Below are 20,103 nucleotides of genomic sequence, written 5' to 3' on the forward strand. Positions count from 1 at the left end.
ACAAATGCATTATAGATATACGTGTTGATAAAATAAATCTAAATAAACGTGCATTTTCACGCAAGCACACGTTTTGTATTTCCAAGTCGCTAATTGCTCAAAATATCTACATTTGGGCGGGTGTTCCACATGATTGATGGGTTTACTGACCAATTACGTGACCGGCTGAAGTCATAGCCAATGATGTGTATGGAACTTTCTGAATTCCAACCAATGGGGAGTCACGTCATTCGTGCGTGCAGTTTTTTTCGGCAATTTGTTGTAAATAAACGAATGACAGACTCGTATGACGGCTAATATCTACCAAAACCTATCTTCACTCCTACGTTCTGTTAGTCGACTGTGTATAAAGGTAGGCAAAGCCAACTAATATATAAATATTGACAAGTTATGCGGTCCGACAATGTGTCCATGCGTCCCTACAATCTGTGAAATAATTGAATGACAAAGCAATGAAAGATTAGCTGCTAGTGGGAACGCTAAAGCTAACCGCTGGCATGAGAAAGTCAGCTCACTTCTTACAGTCTGCGATTAGCGCAGAATTATTTCCCTAACAATGTTCTAGAGTTGCCCTAAAGCAACTACACGCCACACCGGTGTGTACAATTACACTGTTAGTTGTCTTTTGTAGCCGTTAAGCGACCGTTAGCTTTCTTAGCTTGTCGCCCAAGCAGCATTGAACACTGCTGATAAGGCAGGATCGTTTCCAACGTGCTGCTGTCGCCTCGGATACACACAGTTGTCCTTTCTATGCTCATGTCTATTTTCTTTCTTTTTTTTTTTACATCCCATCACATGGTAAGGCTGGTTTGGCTACGTTGATGTCTTTCCTACGCGCGAGTTTGCTGCCAACCACTAGCGTGAGCCTGCTCTCTGCCGCACAGCGAGCCTGTGGCCAATGCCTCGGGCTGCACCTGCCCTCAGAAGTGGACTGTCGACAGAGATCAACACATACCTGCGTCCCCACGTGGCTGTCGGACTGAGGAGGACTAGGAGGAGGGGGGCTTGGTGGTTTCCCCAAAACTCAACGCTAACATGTCGGAGTTAAATAAAGAGGTGCTTGATTTGGTTTGGAGTAGACCCTCCGGTGGAGTCGTGTCAGCTTCTATCTTCCGTAGATGGACACAAGGTATGTGCCGTTTGTGTTTGCGTTGAATTGACATATGATATTTCACTCCCAGACAGCAGTGCACATGTATGTATACTTATAAAATATGAACTGCATGACTACATGTCTATACATACTCTAATTTTTCCAAGGAGGAAGTATTAAAGCAAATTCAGGCCAACAGTATGAGCTGATGAATTGTCATCTAAGTTATATGATCAAGTCAAGTTGACCTGATTTAATTTGCTTTTAGGTACAACTACATGCTTAGCCTGAATGTAATCAGTGGACTTCCACCTCATCGAAAAATCTGTAGACTGCTGCAGCTGGAGTCCTCACCATCACAAATAGGATGAAGCATATTATAGCTGAGCTTCAATCTCAAAAGCTTTGAATGGTGTTGCGCCTTAATACTTCTCCGATTTACTTGTACAATATGACACCACCAGACTTGCGAGGTCCTCATGAAGCGATTTACTAAGTGTTCCCAGAGTCAGAAGAAACAAGTTGAAGCAGCTTTAAGTTCCTGTGCTCCTCAAATGTAGAACATACTTCTTGAACCCACTGGCATACTCAATTCTTTTCAATTTTATTACCTTAATCTTATTAAAGTTTTTAGTTCATTCATTATGCCTTTCTTAATCGCCTTGTTCTATTGTATTTCCTTGTAAAGCACTGCTGAATTGCCTTGTGTCTGAAAGGTGCTATATAAATAAACTTGCTTTGCCTTTGATACATGCTTTTGTTTGTCTTTTTCATGTTCTCTGTTGACACTTTTTCATTGTGTTTATCACAGGGTTTGTTTTTAGTGAGAATGAGCATACAGCATTGGAGCAGTTTGAAGGAGGGCCATGTGCTGTCATTGCTCCGGTTCAGGTATGGCTTTGTTTAACACCCTTATAATGTTAATAGTGCATCAAAATCTGTTAGTCTTAAGCTGTCTTTGTAAATGAGAGGTTTATTGTTACCTGAGAAAGTTTTACTGCTTGTGTTACACAGTTGTGGCAGTGTGAATGCCTCATTCCCAAACCTTTAATGCACAGCAACACCCTGCAAAGAGATGGTTTGAAAAATTGGTCCTGCTCCAATTTTTAGTTGAGCTTTGACTCTGTTAAATCAAAGTCTTAACACTGTGCAGACTAAAGATATCTAATAAAATCAAACAGGGCATCCAGCAGATGCCAAAATAGAAGATTGAACATGTATTTATCGTATTAGTTGCTAAACAAAGGTTGATGATATATTAGAAAATACATCTAAAAGTATTGTCTGTGATTACAGGAACTGCATCATCATTTAATATTTTCATCTCGCTATTGAGGCTAACTTTATTGTCTTTTCAGGCTTTCCTTTTGAAGAATATTCTCTTTAATCGTGAAAGCTCCAACTGGAGACAGATGTCAGGTAACTCCTCTAAAGCCATCACTCATTGCTTTTGCTTTAAGAAATCCAGTGGTATTTGTCTGTAAAAAATATTTTTGATATATTAATCTCTTAGAGGAGGACCAGAAAGCGGCCCTGTGTTCAACTTTGAGCGAAATCCTGGAGTCCGCGTGTTCCAGCCCCTCCACAAGGTTCTGCCTGGTGACCTGGGCCAAGGGACAGAGCCCACACACTAGCACACAAACCAACACACAGACACAGCCACCTTCACAAACACAGGACATGCCAAAGCCAGAGAGCAGCCAGCCATCGCAAGAACAGCAACCCAGTGAGTCTTGGAGTCATTATGGTACCCCTCAATAGTGCATACTTGTTGACATTCAGCCACTCACTAAAGCCTTGTTTTTAGAATTATTTACAAAAGTTGGAAACTTTGTCTGACTAACATTTGGATGCTGTGTGATTTTGCTGTGCCGTGCTTTGATAGTAAGGTATTGATGTGTTTTGTCTTGTACCTAGCTGCGTTGGCTGTTGAAGACCTTGGCTTTGAGCGATTTCACAGTGTTCTTCAGTAAGTGCCACTAAATATTCTGCCCTAGAAATAACACCCTCTCTATACTCATTACCTTCATTTTTGATTTCAAGTAAACCTGTGTAGTGTCACAGGGAGGGTGAAGTATGATGTTTGATTCATCTCATCTAAAAGAGTTAGCTTTAACGTTTGATCAGCTGTTTCACTTCGCTCACAGTTTGCTGATTCAGCACTTGGACCAATTACTGAATTTTAAAAAAAATACCTCAGTAACTTTTCATACTTGTGTAGTGTCCATCACACACGAGCTTATCGAATGCAAGGTAGCATTTGTCAGACTAATGTTGTGGTTTCATCACACCGTGCATTGACAGGTGAGTTTTCCGTCAGCAAAAAAGTAGTGCTGACTCACAATGTGGAAATGGATGGCAACTAAGACAGACAGCGGGACTAGCAAGCTTTCCAAGGTTGAGCTCAAGAGGAAAGTGGCTTTTAACTTTTTTTTTTTTCTTTTTTTTTTTAAATTCCCATATGCATTCAATTGAGTTCTGCCCTATTATGAAAGTGCATACTGCCATTATCAATCCATCCATCTCCTATACTCCTTAATCCTGTTCAGGGTCAAGTCGCACTGGGGCCAAACCATCTAACTATGGGCGAGGTAAACCCTGGACAGGTCGCCAGCCCATCACAGGACTGCAACCAATATAAGCAATGCCATTGCGGTCTTTTTTTTTTACTGTGACCCGATAAAGCCTGTAAATTCAACTTTTGAGTTTTTCAGATTGTCCTTGTGTTTGTTTGAACCCTGCAGCAAGCGAACCATCATGTCAGTGTCCGATCTCAGAGAAGAGGTGCTGTCTCTCTACCACACCTGGAGAGGGTGCTGTGGAGTCTTGCTTTTTCTTTACTCCGTCATCCTCACTAAGGTAAAGGACTGAAGGGATTTGAGAGGAAACATTTGAATATTAAGTAGATCATACCTCTAATAACGATTGGAAAGTAACTTTGCTTAACTTTATAGTTATAGTTCTAGCACGTTTTGAAAACCTTGCGTCAGTGTTTATTTCCATAGAATAAGACTGATAATTTATTTTCTTCTGGTCCTCTCTGTTCAGGGCATAGAGAATATAAAGAATGAGATTCAGGATACGATGGAGCCTCTTATAGATCCTGTGCACGGCCATGGAAGGTAGAACCACACATCGCTGCCTGTATCACTTACAGTCTGCCAATGATTTATGAGAGGACATATTTCTGTGATAGTGTTTCATGTAGGATATCTTATATTTTCTCTCCATTTTACTCTTGATGTCTTTCTTTCTATCTCGTGCAGTCAGAGCCTGGTGAATCTCCTCGTAAGCGGCCATGCTGTCTCTAATGTATGGGATGGAGACCGAGAGTGTTCTGGCATGAGTAAGACTTACCTGAAATGACTATACACACTCAAGATGTGCTGACTTTTTGTAGTCCTAAATTTTAAACATATTCCCTAGAGCCCTGGAATTCCTAAATTTCACAATATTGCAAAAAAAAAACACAAGCCTTTGCCTGTTTCATTTTAATGATGTTCATATTTTATGCCGGGTTCTTTTCTCCATCCTTTTCATGTAGAACTCCATGGAATTCATAAACAAGCATCTGTTGGCTTCCTCACGCTCATGGAATCACTCCGCTACTGCAAGGTACAGACATATACACATCCTCACAACATCTTTCAAATGTGCAAACAAAGGGCGCACCAGTTGTTGAGTTTGTGTGTATATAAGTGTGTCTGTGTACGTGTTTGAGGATATTTTAATAAACTCTTAACAGTGTATATGGTGTGGATATCCCTTGTATAAACTGAGAGGGGAGCAAGTACTACTAATAAATAAACATGCGCTCTTGTTTTGTTTTAGTTTTTTTAACATGGAAATGTGGGACATTTACAGTCTCCAAAACCCCCGTGTGAAAATATGTTTAAACAGCACAATCCCCACATAGTTTTATTTCTATGGGGGGATGTATATACTAAGACACACATGCATTACAAATTGATTACACAATTCCCAACACAAGAAAGAGTTTAAAAAAAAAAAAAAGCTCAAGTTGACCCATGAACTCCGTAAAGTGGTTGATGGCTAGAAGGCGGTTTCACAAGCAACCAAAAGATCCTTAAGACGCATTTCAGAGATCGACTCAAACTGTTTATGTGAGTGTCTTTTACAAAGAGATCCTAATAAAACAGACTTTCAAGTCGACGCTTGTATTTTGGGAGTTAATGAAAATTTGTAGTTAGATTAAGTTACTTATTAGTGTTAGAGTTTACGTTTTATCAATGTTTATTATTTTTGCATTCTGCAAATCAACGTCATTAGTTTGGAAAGTAGCTTTTGCATAAAAAATATGGAGTGCATTTCACAACGCCGTTTGAAAATAGATTTTCGGCTGTTAAGCATTTCATTTTTTTCTTCTTCTTTTTTTGTTTCGTCTGTGTGTTTTAGGTTGGGACATTCCTCAAGTCTCCAAAGTTCCCTATTTGGATCCTTGGCAGTGAAACTCACCTCTCTGTATTTTTCACCAAGGCAAGTTCAATACGCTGATCCATACCAGAGCCAACACATATTTCACACACTCAGACACATAGCAGGTAACATAAGCCCATCTCTTCAACAGGTTTGAAAAAAAAAAAAAAAAACAGTACAGGAGGTGCTTAACAAATTTAATATAGCGCGGGTCAAATAACAATGTGAAGGAACAAGAGAGAGGAGGGGGGGAAATTGTGCAGGAGATAGTCATATATGGTCAGGGCTGTTTCTTAGCCTTTCACCTAGGAAGGGAGAAAATATCCAGAGTTTACAAGAAAGAACTTAACAAATGCAAATGTACACAGTTGTCATCTGTCGCCTAGTTTTCCCACACACAAAAACATCCAGCATTAGTGTCTCAACCAGCTAACGAAACAATATGTTGTTCATAATGTATGAAAATGAAGTAAACCTCTTCACTTTGACCCAAATCAGAGCTTCCATTCATGATTAGAAATCCAGCTTTGTCCTTGTACTGCCACATGTTTTTTGTATGAAGTAGGAAGAAACAAAACTAAGGAACTACCTTATTTCCCATCTGTTTACTTTGTATTTCACGAATTGCTCCAGCTACACTAGTAAGTAGAAAATCAAGTCTGGGATACTCGAGAGGTTAGCAGATTGGCAAGAACTGTGTTATTTACAGTGTAAAAGCTCTTATAATTTTCCACAGTTCCTTGAAAAGAGCTGGTAGACCTTTTTCCTGCAGCATTAACTGAAATTCACAGTTATGAACATACTTACACGGATGCATGGGACACAAAATAGAGAATGTACAACTCGTTTTCTTCTTTAACTTTGAGAAAAACCTTTGGTTACGGGTTGTATTCTGATTTACATGTGGTTTACTCACTCAAGCACGGCTATCATCTCAATCAGTTAACATAATATACTACATCACCAGAGCCTATTCACCAAAGCTTGCAGTTTCAGTTGTTGCAAATCGATTTTCCCTGCTATGGAAAATATGGCACCAGAGAAGCGGAAAAAAAATCCCTGGCAATCATCTCCATCATAATGCCACACCCTCAAGATACCATTGACTAAAAGCTCAGTTACATGAGTGAATAAAGCTCAAGCCAGCCATGGGAGTAGATCATATGTTGTCTTAGTGATGAGCCAAAGTCAGTCATCAAGCCGGCGCTGATGAATTACCAATTGCTCCCAACTCCCCCAGCGCTAGTGGCATGTTCACATATACATACACACACATGGTTGGACCCACACACATTCTAAAACATACGAAACCTAATCCTGATTAGTGCGTGGTTTCAGGTAAAAAAGTTTCCTGTACGGAATGTGACTCCCAACGTTTTCATCTGGATGTATTTTCATCTGGTGCCTGTAAACGCATTGAAAAACACACATGCATATATATACTGAGGTACATAGTTGACATCACGCTGTGCCAGAAGTGAGAGGTCCTACAACTTTGAACCCCAGCTGAAAAGGGACAACTTGAATTCAAGGCTTTCTGTTAGTACTCACTCTCTGCGATTCTTTTCTGTGTTTCAAGGAATCCATGTTTTAGGGCTTCGTGTAGCACATTTTTAAACCTTTGTGAAACAAAATTACACACTACCTGGTTATGTGGCTTTTAACTCTGATATGGAGCCGTGCTCACAAAAGCAGAAAACCTGATCCGTCCATCTGATGTGTCAGTGGCTCCTTCTTCCTGCCACTTGGGACGGGTGTGTTTTCCCCTGAGTGGCTGTCAGTGTGTGACTCTGGCTTTCAGGCCATCAGCTTAATAGCATTAGTGTTTTTATCTAATCTACCTACAGAAAGGCCTTTTTGCCTTTTCTTTTTCCTTTTTTATCCTTACCCACAACACCCCCCCCGCAACACACACACTTTGTCCTCTGTTGTATTAATGTGTGTGCGTATGTGAAAAAAAGAGGCTGAGTGTGTATAATGGCATGTAAGGGGATCTGGTTTTGGACAAGAGTTTCTAAACAGTTGAAGGGGAGAAAGGATAGTTGATAGATGGTCAAAGGGATGGATGATTGATGAGACATGCAGTAGGTTTAAAAAAGGATTTCTCCTTCCTTCCCCCCTGTTGTCTTTGAAGTTACTATCCACCCTGGTGTACAGTAGGTCAGTTGCCTAAGGGAAGGATTCCCCAGCCAACCTCAGTCTACCTCTTCAGATTATTGGTCCCTCATGGGAAGGAAAGAGGAAGAAAGGAAGTCGAGAGGAAGGATGCGCTTTAAAGAGCCGTGTTGTGGTTACTCAGGAAAAGAGGTTGTGGGGTGGGGGGGACGCGATCCTCCTGTGACATTTCTCATCACTCTTTCTCTGCCCTCACTGAGTGATGAGGTTCACAGGCTGTATGTGAGCTTCTCCGGGGAGTTACGTGTGTGTTTTTGTATGTGTACAGTAGTCACGCTCAGGGTCAGTGATTTACTAGGAGAAAGAGCAGCCGCCATGGCGCTCCATGTCCCTTAAGAGTCCGGCTTCTGTTTGTACTTGCACTGAAAGTCTTTCAAGACTGGTGAGGAGCAGGAACTGGTAGACACCTTTACTGGAGGTGAGTTCCACTCACCCAGGCTTTATGGATATAATCACAGTCACTCTCCCATCTTAGCCAGTTTGAAGTGACAAGTATGATTTAGGTGTTTATCATAATTTGACAATGCAAATTTATTTCAGCTCCATCACATGTTTTTCTGCGGTTTGTGTAACTCATCTGGGAATTTCACTTCAGATTAATTCAGAGTATTTATGTTTTTTTGAGACCAAGACATGCAACTCGGGTTCAGTAATGATATTTGACAGTACTATAGCAAAAGTGATGGAAAATGATTTATTATCAGTGTAGTTGCGACTAAATTGGGAACTAAAAAGAAAGATTGTATTTGTATGTCTAAAAAAAGATTCAAGATATTTGGCCTTAGTACAGCAGATAAACAATAGTTTTCAGCAGGGAATCAAAGCTTGTGTCTCACCTCCCACCATGCAACAAATGTAAAAACGTTTAAGAGTAGTACAAATATGGTGGTGAAACAATAAAACATATAAGAAAAATGTATAGATATAAGAATATAGAAACGGTGGATATACAAAAGCAATGCAAATAGAGTTTGGCTTGGTATAAAGTGAAAAAATGTGTGTTTGTGTCGGTGGGGATCCATTTCCTCTCATCATTAGTAATCTCAACATCACAATTATATCAACGCAATTTGGTACTGGGGACTTAATGATGTACAAAAAAATGAATGCTGCATATTAAAACATTGTAATATAAAAGCAGTCTACAGAAGCCTCTGAATTTAACTCCATTAAACAGGATTACCTTCCAATTTTCACATGATCCGTGGGTGCGGGCCACCCGCAAACACAAAATAACAAAGCGGTGTACATTAACAGTCATTAATAATCCGTGACAGGTCCGACCAAAGGCCATTGTACTTGCATAAAAGGCCGTCTTTGTCAGTGTGTGTGTGCTGCATTATTCTTCCTTTCCCCCTGGGTGTTGGTTTCGGTTATGAGACCCATCATTTCGCTGTGTAACTGCTCTCTGGTGTCTCGTCTCTTTTCTGGTGAGACGCACTTTTGCTCATCAAGAACAGTTGTATAAATCACGACTTTGTCCTCACTTTCACATGTGAAAAACACGCAAACCTGAAGGAGAATACTGTATTCATGTATTATTTCATAAGACAGAAAGTTTTTCTATTGTTTTTCTTCATTTGTTTTTATGCCAGAGTGAGCTTTTGGGACACTGGCTAGTTAAGGGGAACTAACTAAATAAGTACATCAAGAGCACACCGCACACGGTGCCTTTCTCCTCCGCCTGTCATGTAGCAAGGCTGTCGGGACCTGCTAGGAACAAGGCAGGAGACACTGTTCTGGACCTCTGCTTTGTTGTTCGGTAACTGATCCCTCCAGACGCACTCTGTGGCCACTCAGAGCCTCTCGGTAGGCACAATAGCTCTTTACGTAGACCGGAGAAAAGACAAGAGCGAGTGTAGTAAAGTGCTATGCCTGTCCGTCTTACCTGAAGTAGCTACCTGCATGTGGAGATAAAGGCTGAAAAGCACAAAGAAGAATGGAACAAAAAGTCAGACTGGGAGGGAAGGAAATACTCCAGAGCTGGAGTACCCACTCAGCTCAGGAACATGGAGGTGAAAAAAGGGTAAATTGGACAAGGGAACAAATGGAAGAAGGAGAGGGCCTGTAGGGCATGACTTGTCAACCCGTAAGAGACTCTCAGTCTGGTGAGCAGAGTTTAACAGAAGTGCAGATGAAGAGAGGTGGAGGTTCAGGCAGTGGTCTGCGTACATATGTCAGCCAAGCTTTGTGCTTTATCTTGGAGCGTACGATGCAGGAAACCTGGTCTGATAATAAAGTGTGATAACCCGCATCTACTCTATAGGGCCGCATATATGTTATGGTTTGGAACAAACCTGAATCTGTCAGAGGAATCAAAAGACACTCCTGCTTTCGGTCATTTAAAGTAAGTGTCAAGGATTTTAGTGCACCGCTTCCAGTTTTTCCAAGAGCAAATGGTCTTCATTACATTGAATATTCAGGTCCTTGGGGTGTTTTGTGTGTTGTTTTTGCTTTGTTCCTTCAGGGTAGCTTGTTGTTGCTCTCGTAGAGGTCAAGACAGAAAGGTCCAGGCTGCAGAGTTTGGAATGCGCTCCTTGATTTTTATAAGCCATGCTTATGAAAACCTGGTTTCAGCGTGGTGCACTGTGTCATTTCACTGTGTCCTTGCACATCCAGCGCTGCAGTTTAAAATTGTATTTGTTTTGGTCACAAGCCTCACTGTTGTACAGACCGTCTCTCACACAAAACACAGTGGGTTTGAGTGCACACAAACGTACACTTACGCACGCCTCCCCGCTGAGTGCGATAGCTACACGGCATGTTTTCCAACTCAGCAGCATCTTCCTCGGGCCTCTAATAAAACACAGATCAAAGACGGCCATGCAGACCTGTCATCACACACACAATCACGTAATTCCTGCTGCCATTATGCATCTGTGTGTATGCACAATATTATGTTCTCATGAGTCATGGTCTTTTCCGTCCGGTTCCATCTGCCCACATTGGTGAGATTAACACAAATACTTTACACAGTGCTAATACACAGCTTCCCCAATTGTTGCTATGCTACAATCAGATGATCCACATTGAATGTGTCCCATCTGTAACGACACTAAACTTTATTAACTTCACTTTAGCTTAGGAGGTATCTCAGACTTCATGCCGCTGCCTAACATTAATTAAGTCTCTCATCACTTCAAGAAAACACTGCACACAGCAGTTTAACTAAGCAGTTCATGTTTCTTGATACAGAGATTTTAGTCACCAGCAAATGAACCTTTTGCTCACAATATCCCTCCGGGATACCTTGTCGACCCTCGTAAGTGAAACATAGACATATCTCGCTCGTGACAAATCTAGTGTCGGATTTATGGAGCCAGTAATGTTAACACATCGGGCCCCTTGCTATAGTTTATGTGACAGAACCGCGTGTGAGTGCCTGTTGGCTAGTGTGTGACTGTTTTTCTTTGCATCCGAAGAGGCTGCAGCTGGGAGTCTTCTCTTCTTGATGTGTCCCCCTGAACCCCCTCTCCCTTTTCTCCGCGAGTACAGTAATAAGTGGTCCGTGAAATGTGAGCAGCCTGTGTGGATCTGAGGCTCAAGCTTTAATAAAGGCGAGCTAAAAGAGATGAGCAGGGTTCGTTTGCTCTCCCAAAACATTGTGTTTGTCCAGCGATTCAACTGTTGCCTAACATTTTTGTATATGCTTACATTTGCCTGTGTGTGTAAACATTTACGATTAAAAATCATCTGTTCGAGACATACCACATTTTACTTCATCTTAGAAAGTCTTCCTTGATCTTTTTTTTCCTTCTCCTAGCCACCTATTCATGCAAAATATTTTCAAGGAACTGACACTTGCCCTTGCACTCCTTATCAGTGTTTGCTTTCGGCATTGCTTATCAGGAGCCGATGGGCTTTCAGCCTTTACACTCGCTGTGAGCTCCGGGCAAGATCTGACACCAAGTTTAAAAATATCAAATGATGTTTTTAAGCCAGATAAGACGACGCATGAGAAGATCTTTCTGTCCTCTGAGATCAGTGGCAGGTCTTTGGGTTTAAAGTATGAGAGGTTCAGTTTGCCAAAAGCAATCTTGCGCTATCACCTCTGCACACCTCACTTGTCATTACATGCAATTGGCAGAGTTTTTTGGGGGTTTTTTTTCTAACTTTTGAGGTTACTGAAAATGTGAATACATATCAAAAAGCTAACTTAGATTTAGATACTGTTGATCTTGCACGCTTTACTTTGCACTCAGGGCATCAAAACGCTTCAGGTAGAGGAAAGCCGCGCAGCTTTAATCATGTGCAATGAAAGCCCATCTTATAAGTCCGTGTGTATTTGTACATATCTCCACATTCTTACAACAGTGCTCCTTGTAAACATAACCAGCAGATACTGTAGAACACTGTAGCACTCACCATCAATCACCGAATGTCTACGTAAGATTTATTGTGTTTTTAGGGTGTAAACAAGACATCAGATTTTATCAGCAGATCTGTTAATAACCTCGTGGACTCTTGTGATTACAACAGTCCTTGAGATCGTCCACAAACACACACATATTCGCACGCATGCATCGTGTTAGGCTGTGCATCACACCCACTGGTGTTTGTGGCGCTGCGTTGGCTGTGTGTACTCATTATGCAGTAGTTTGCTGCACATTAGTGCTGCTCAATTTTGCCAAGAGCAATCACAATCTGTTGGTGGTCAGCGGATGATTGTCTCGTCCCTTCATCCTCCACACAGCTGTTCTGATGTTTCAGCGCTGATGAACCTACAATCTCCTGTAATGTGATCCAAGTCCTCAGCTCCTCTCGTTACTGTCCCTTCCTGTCTTCAGAGTCCAGACCCAAATCTTTATGTAGTGGCTTTAGGATTTTGCATCTTTGCGTTATCGTGACTCCGTTGAAATGTTCCTCTTTTTCTTTTCTGTCTTTCAATAGGAGATGTCACTTGTAGGCCCAGAGTCTCCGTCAGAACAGGCCAGGAGGGTATTCCAGTCATTTGATCCTGAAGGTAATAAACAGAAAGTGCTTTCATCGCACACACATGATTATCTTTCACCCTTCTCCTTCCTGTTGTACAGATTTACACAGACAAACTCTGGAAGAACAGCTACATGAAAATCCTGGCCCACAGATGTCTTTTAATTATTCCAAACCTTTACACACAAACAGAGGAAACAATGCCCTGACCCACTTTCTTCCATTTCCAACTTCCAGCTCTCTCTTCTTCTTCTTCTTCTTTTCTGTTGCTCTTGTCTTCTTTTCTTCTGTCTGGAGAACAAGCATCTGTTTCTGTCCCATCATCTTATCTGTTGTTGTTTAGGTTAGCGGGTTCAGAATCCTCTAACAGCTGAGTCAACCATCCTGCTTCTTCCTCCTTTTCCTCATTTCGCTAAACCTCCTTTCCTGCCACTTCCAGGTGGTTGGGGTAAAAAGGCGATGGAAGGACACAGCATGACACAGAGACAGCACAAAAATTATTGTAACGATAGTTTGCTGTGTGACAGGAAATGGATCTGTGTGAGATGCTTCAAAGCACTTGAAGAGAAGGAAAAGCACTGAAATGAAACATTTAGTTTTCACACTCGTATCCAAGCAGAGAGAAAACATGGCATTACGAGAGGGAGGGAAGAGGCGCCGGGAGTCGCTCTCCAGACACGAGGCTGCACGATGTTACCATCACTTAGAGCTGGAGAGTGTTCAGATGGGAAACGTTGAAGTGTCGGTTTCGTACCGTCATATTTATGCAGCTCTGTGTCCCTGTGAACTCCCATCATTCACTGTTGGGTTTGCGAGAACATGTCCTGATTTGTAAAGCACTTGAGGTGTGCGGCGCATGCAATGTTCCCAAGATATAAACCCCACCAGCAGAGAGAAGTGTCGACTGCTCCGATGTCAACTAATATATAAACATGATTGTAATCTAATTATTTCCTCCTTTTAGACACGGCACCACTTTGATTGTTGTCAAATTCACTTCTGCCACCATCTCCCATGACATCCTGCGTTCCACATGGATTTTCCTTTTCACACACACACGCGCGCGCGCGCGCAGCGGTTGAAGTGGGTGCACCCACAGACCTGAACATATACACACTTGCAAGAATATACTGTACACAACACATGCAGTGTACAAGAGTCATAAATCTGTCTTTGTCACAATGTGAATCGGCTCGGCTCCCTGCGCTGTGGAAAAAAGGCTCCAGATGGATTCATACACACTGAAGTGACTCACAGAATATACACTCTCAGAAACCCACTACCTCAGCATATTCTTCATGAATTGTTTGTCGCGTGCATGCGTGCGTGTGTCCTCTGTCTTAGCTGTCACTGTACAAGAATAACATCTGGCTTCCGAAAGGCAAGGTTGAGTTGCCTGAGAGCGAACAAGCAACCGGCTTCTCAGTTCATCTTCTTCACAACGCACTCAGGGTTTTCTGGATGTATCTAAACAACAGACCACACATGCTCGCATGCCGATGTTTAAATGGCACAAACTGCGTGTGCCCGGCCAGACAAAACTGAGTAAAACACATGTTAGTGTTTAAAGCTTCTCTCAGGTAAAGCAATCATCATGGTCAAGGAATGTAGGTCAGAGAGGACAGGCTAGGTGTGTGTGTGTGTGCGTAAACTATGTCAGATGAGTTCATCGCCCAGGGCCCATGATGTAAATAGTTCCAGTGCCATATGTGTGTAAGCGAAGAATTTCTCTGGTTTTCAATTAAAGTCTGTTTTTTAATGTTTTGTTGAGGGTCAGCCAGTTTTTTTCTTTATGTCTTTTTCTGCCTCTCTTTCTCTAGATAATGGCTTCATCCCAGAGTCTCTGCTCGAAGATGTGATGAAAGCTCTTGACCTTGTCTCGGAGCCGGAGTAGTAAGTGCTTGCATGCTGTTCAAGGTTGTGTGTGTGTGTGTGTGTGCGTGCGTGGCTGCGTGTGTGGGTGTGTGCTCATATGCATGAGGCACCTGTAGAGCTTCTAAAGTTCTGACTTATAAGTCACGGCCAGGCCAGGTCAGCACCCCGTGCTCATGTTTCACCACAGGCTACTATAAAGTAAGAGTAGAGAGAGGGAGATCACTATAAAAGCTGAGAAAGAAAGAAAGAAAAAGTCCGAAACGGAGGCTTAAAAGGGGGAGATCATTAACAGCAGGAAGACAGACTGAGAGATTGAGGAAATGCTTTAAAGAGCCGCTTCAAACAGAAGCACGTTCTCCTCGGAGCAACCGTAAACCCTAAATGCTATGGCCGTGAGCCCTGCCAAATAACTGGACCACTGATCTGGTCCACAGATCCCCAGATGGCCGATAGATCACAACAAAACACAGCAAACAGTGGGGAGACTCCCCGCGCAAAGAGGCGAGACTCATTCCTTACCACACAACAATAGAAGGGTTTTTTTTTTTCAGTGGTGGTTCCAGAGATTTCTACACATATAAAGAAAATTTAAAAGCAGCCTTTTTTCCTCACAGGAGAAACTATTCAATAAACGTGTCTAACAGAGTGTCATTTTCCTGCAACTTCAGTTTCTACAGTCACCCTGAGACCTAGGACAGTCGGCTGCAATCATTTGTGGTTGACAGACTTTGGTTGTTCACAGCTGTAAGGCCCCAAGACTCTGCTGTGTAATGTGTTCACTATGGTAATTTATTATCGGAAAGCTAAAACATGATGGATTATTCTTTTCTACAGGCATTTAATGTGTTTTTATATAAATTGTGACAATCTTGTTAGACCACAGATTTTATTTCAAGCATATATCCAAAAATCTGTCTTTGGGACAAGGGAACCTGAACAGCATAAAGAGCATTTTCCCCACTTTTTATGGCTCTTTGTATTTTACTTTATTGATTTAATGTTGAAATCTGGGACGAATATTTAGTTTTCGTGATGCATCTACCAAATATTCCGCTTTCTGTGTAAATCTCTTGAAAGTCAAAGTGTAGATATGACTGTGAAGCGTTCAGCAGAGCTGACATCATTGAATAAAAGTGGTGTGTTTAATGTATTATCATCGTGCGCCATTATGTCATATCCAGTTTTAGAAAATGACGTGTTTAGAACAAAACGCCCCTAACCCTTTCACTCATAACCACTTGCCCATAGAAGATTGTATTGATCTCTGTGATGATGGGCATTTTATCTCAATCTACATACGGTATAAAGTATAGCGAGCAGTTCAGCAGTTCCTACATGCTGTCCTGTTTCAAGTCTGTTTGTAAAAATCAGCAGATGATTAAATAATCATCGTCTTGCCTCTATTTCTGGGTTCTAACACTCGGTTCTCTCTGCTCTGCCTTAAAAAGGAAATCTAACCAGATTCCTTTTTTTTTTTTTATCACTCAAGAATAATAACACTGATCCAACATGAAGGAATGTCTGGAAAGAGGTACATTTAGTCAAACCGCAGTATTCATGAAAACCTGTGCACGCTTACACAAACAGGCATCTTAAATCCACACGTTTGCCTCATGTCACACAAAGAAGATGTCAAGTTTTGTGTTTTTCCTCGTGGATTTTTCTCGCCAGTTGTTGCTTCTCTGCTTGTTTTTGAGATGTGTGTGTTTTTTTTTATTTTTTATTATTAATTCCTTCATATCTTGGTTTGTTTTTATCTGCTCTTTTTGCCTCCTTCTCATACCCGCTTCTGTGGCTTTTCAGTGTCAGCCTGGTTAAGAGTAAGCTCGATCCAGAGAGCTTGGGAATAATCCTCCTGGGCCCGTTCCTGCTGGAGTTCTTCCCCGATCAGGTACGTGTGTGTGTGTCCGAAGTTAAAAATCCACCTCCACACGCCGTGTGACGAAAAACCTTCCACTCGTCAAAAACAAAACCATATTGGAGTCGAAACATGTGGAGAAATTGTGTACACACACGCGGGTGACACTAATGTCGATTTCCCGAGCATAAACCAAATTCTGTTGTAACGAATCAAAGGATTTTACGCCAAAACATTCCTGTGGTGTCTCATGTGGAACGTGTGCGTGTGTGTTCACCATCATATGATGTTACTTTACCGAGAAGTTTAGAGAGAGCGGTGAGATGCTTTTATGAGGCAGACGGAGGGGGAGATAGAAGGGAACTGTGTTAAAGTGATCAGGGCTTTAGGGACTCACCAGAGGAATGGCCCCGAGCCGCAAAGAAATTATACTACCATTAGCCAACTGGACACACACACTCAGACACACGTGGGATTGGGGCGAGGGTTAGAGTTTCATATATAGGCATATAAACACGAGAAGCTGGACACGCTCGTAGACAACGCACACTATTACCTTTCTACACCTTCAAGCCAAAGTGTTTTGGCTCACTGTCATTGTTCAAACATTTTTGGAGTGTTGGCTGTTTTTGTGGTAATCCGAGTTGGGCTTTGTGTTGCACAAATACACACACGTACACTTAAATCCACTACCTGGGGTTTTTCGTGTTTAGCTTAGGTTTCAGGGAAAGATTTGACTGCTTTGACTTTTTTTGGTTGGCATATATTCTGCTCTTTGGTTCTTTATTTCTATCTCTTAAATAACATATCGTGTGTTGTTGGGTTTTTGGGGTTTTTTTGGTAGTTTTTTTTTTTTTTTCACTCCGCTTCCTGGCTGTGTTTCAGGATTCAGGAATCCCAGACTCATTTCCCGTCTACCACTACAATGGACTGAAACAGTCCAACCACAAGGAGAGGGTAAGACACTTTATAGCCCGTTTTTTCTCACAGTAACTAATGATGCCGGTTGCCTTTCCTCCTCTCCATCTTCTCTCCCAATTACCTGTCTTCTCTCTCCGTCATCGTGCACAAACGCAGCTGGAGGCGGCCGGCCACTCCAGAATAAACAGAAGTCATCGCGCGCTTAATAGCGTGTCCGTCTATCCCTAAAAACTCCTGGCTGAGCCTCGTATTTCTCCAAGTCATTTCAGCAGACACTGTCAGCAGGCCCCCGGTGATAAATGGTCAAACACAGGCCTATTAGGCAGGCTTAGTGTGATGGATGATTGTCAGTGGATGTCATCAGCCGCTCTGTGCAAACCTCATACTCTGGAAAAATGTTGACAGATGAAGAAATGGATATTCCTGTCTGTAAAATGACTTTTTTTTTTTTTTCCCCTCACTGCTACCAGAAATTATAGAAGTGGCATTACATGTGTGCCCACACAAAAAACTGCTGCACACCTACACATAAGCTCATGGCAGCTCGGCGCCTATAAGCCTGTTATGGCATTTCCATTCCCGTGACCTGCAGATGGGAATAACAGACCCTCTGACCGCGGTTCTCTCCGCTGACTCGTCTGTGTTTGTGAGAAGGATTTGTATACTTGCATCTCCATTATGTGTCACCTCTGACCTCTACACGGGACGTGCCCCTCAAAGAAGGCGAGGTGAAGAAATTTATGTGTTTTCGTTGCATTCGCCGCATGTTGATTTGTGTGTTTTCGCGCCCTCAGGTGGAGTACGTGGAAGGGACCGCTCTGGTGCTGGGCTTCGAGGACCCGATGGTTCGCACAGACGACACTCCAGTGAAGCGCTGCCTACAGACCAAGTGGCCCTACATCGAGCTGCTGTGGACCACCGACCGCTCTCCGTCGCTCAACTAGCACCGAGACCTACATTTCCGCAACACACACACACACACACGCATAAACACACACACACACACACAGACACCCCTTAACAGCCTGTCCCTCTGTCGACCCCCAATAGGTCAGCAGGCTACAAAGACTGAGACACGAGCGACACATTTGAATGAGAACAAGAAAAAAAAAAAATGCACGCATTGGACAAACACGTTTGTGGACTAAAACATTCAAACCTCTGATCCATTCTTTCATTCTCTCACACGTTCCACATATTACCTTTACAGTTCATGCTATTGTCTGTTCACCATAGCTTCTAATTGACACACAGGATGTATATGATGTGATTATTTAAAAGAAAAAAGAAAAAATGAGTGACTGTTTATTTTTACATCAGCTCTGTGCCGACACCTCTGCTACAGTTTGGTAGTAGACAGCGAGAAACTGTTTAGATTGCAACCTAGTTTTGGTTCAGGATGAGTGTTTCCACACACTGAACCACCTTTAGAGCCAGTTGACTGTGATACACTACTGTTAATACAGCTCCAGGACTGTTTGAGGGAAAACCTACCAAAGCCTTCCACATATGAGAACACACACACACACACACACACACACACACACACACACGCACAGCCACTCCCACTGCTAAGAGTTTACAATGTAAAGGGACCAACCCAGATGCATCGATCTGGAGATCTGAGCGTAAGGTTTTCCAATGTTTGAACCAAGATGAAGCTGGTTTTAGGTGCTCGGTGTGTGTGTGCCGGCTCTGCGCACCACACTAGGATGTTGGCCAAGTGCTCATGTATTTATTATCATGCTCAAAGGTTCTGGAATAAACACTTTTTTTGTTCAAAAAGCTGTGTGGTTTCCGTAGCCTTTAAATATCGCAGACGTTTACGTCATGTGTGTCCTTTTTCCTGGTAAACATCATGTCTTGAACCGGCGTGGAACAGACACAAGTTTCAGATGTCCGTGATCTGTGTGGAGTCTCATCACTAAATCACACACACTTGTCTTGTGTCCCCAGAGAGTCACAATGTTGTCGAGTAAATCTGCAATTCACCGGAGTGCCCCTCTGAAAACAGAAAAGAATCCCCTGAAAACAGAAAACGATATGTTTTGCTTGTCTTATTACCAGCATTTCAAGAGGGAAGTCAGATGAAACAGCCTGCACTTCCACATCATGTCAGTAGTGGCTTTTATAAGGCTCCTAAATGTTTACTGGCGTCTTTTATTAAGATAAGTATTCCTTGTGTGTGTGTGTGTGTGTGTGTGTGTGTGTGTGTGTGTGTGTGTGTGTGTGTGTGTGTGTGTGTGTGTGTGTGTGTGTGTGTGTGTGTTTTGGTCTGCAGGTAATGCTTGTTTGAATTTGCATCTGGAATATTGCTGGGTTGTGTATCTAATGGCTTTGTCTAATGGAGAAAGGATGTGGGCCTAATCTGACATAACACTCTACTTGACAAACTCATTAAAGATAGAAAGAGATGGGGAGGGTGCATGTAGGAAATAAACCACTTCTGTTCCCATGCAATAATCAATCCAGAATGACCTGCAGTAAATCTGCGATCAGAAGAAATGGGCCGACAACGTGTAACCCAGACAGCATGAGGGCGAATGTGTGTATTCCTCGAAATGCGATATCTGTGAGAGTTTTATTGGATGTTAGACAGAAGCTCATTACCGATGGAAGTGCGCACTGAAACCGAGCTGCATTAAAACACTGGTTTACATGCTGAAGGGTGTCACAGAGAGAAACAGCAGGAATACGTCTTCCGCGCCCCTCAATTCATCATTCCAGAGCTTTCTTTTTATCCTGAGCTCATCTGTGTCTGTGTGTTCATTTTCTTCTTCTCTGTGCTCATCTCAGATTTGCATCAGTGCGG

The 20,103-nt window shown here is 42.3% G+C and overlaps 1 protein-coding gene across 1 annotated transcript; it reads left to right on the top strand.

Moving 5' to 3' along the window:
- The first annotated feature begins 240 nt into the window (after positions 1-240).
- On the top strand, positions 241-19,071 carry mindy3 (MINDY lysine 48 deubiquitinase 3). Its single transcript, XM_080471676.1, has 16 exons — positions 241-352; positions 804-1,129; positions 1,905-1,984; positions 2,452-2,512; positions 2,607-2,819; positions 3,011-3,062; positions 3,838-3,952; positions 4,142-4,215; positions 4,360-4,439; positions 4,638-4,708; positions 5,510-5,590; positions 12,596-12,668; positions 14,458-14,530; positions 16,316-16,403; positions 17,256-17,327; positions 18,086-19,071. The coding sequence occupies exons 2-16, from the start codon at positions 1,036-1,038 to the stop codon at positions 18,233-18,235; spliced, it is 1,377 nt and encodes a 458-aa protein (XP_080327802.1). The 5' UTR covers positions 241-352; positions 804-1,035; the 3' UTR covers positions 18,236-19,071.
- Positions 19,072-20,103: the final 1,032 nt, after the last annotated feature.

This window comes from Lipophrys pholis, assembly GCF_963383615.2.
Source record: "Lipophrys pholis genome assembly, chromosome: 9".
Lineage (NCBI taxonomy): Eukaryota > Metazoa > Chordata > Actinopteri > Blenniiformes > Blenniidae > Lipophrys > Lipophrys pholis.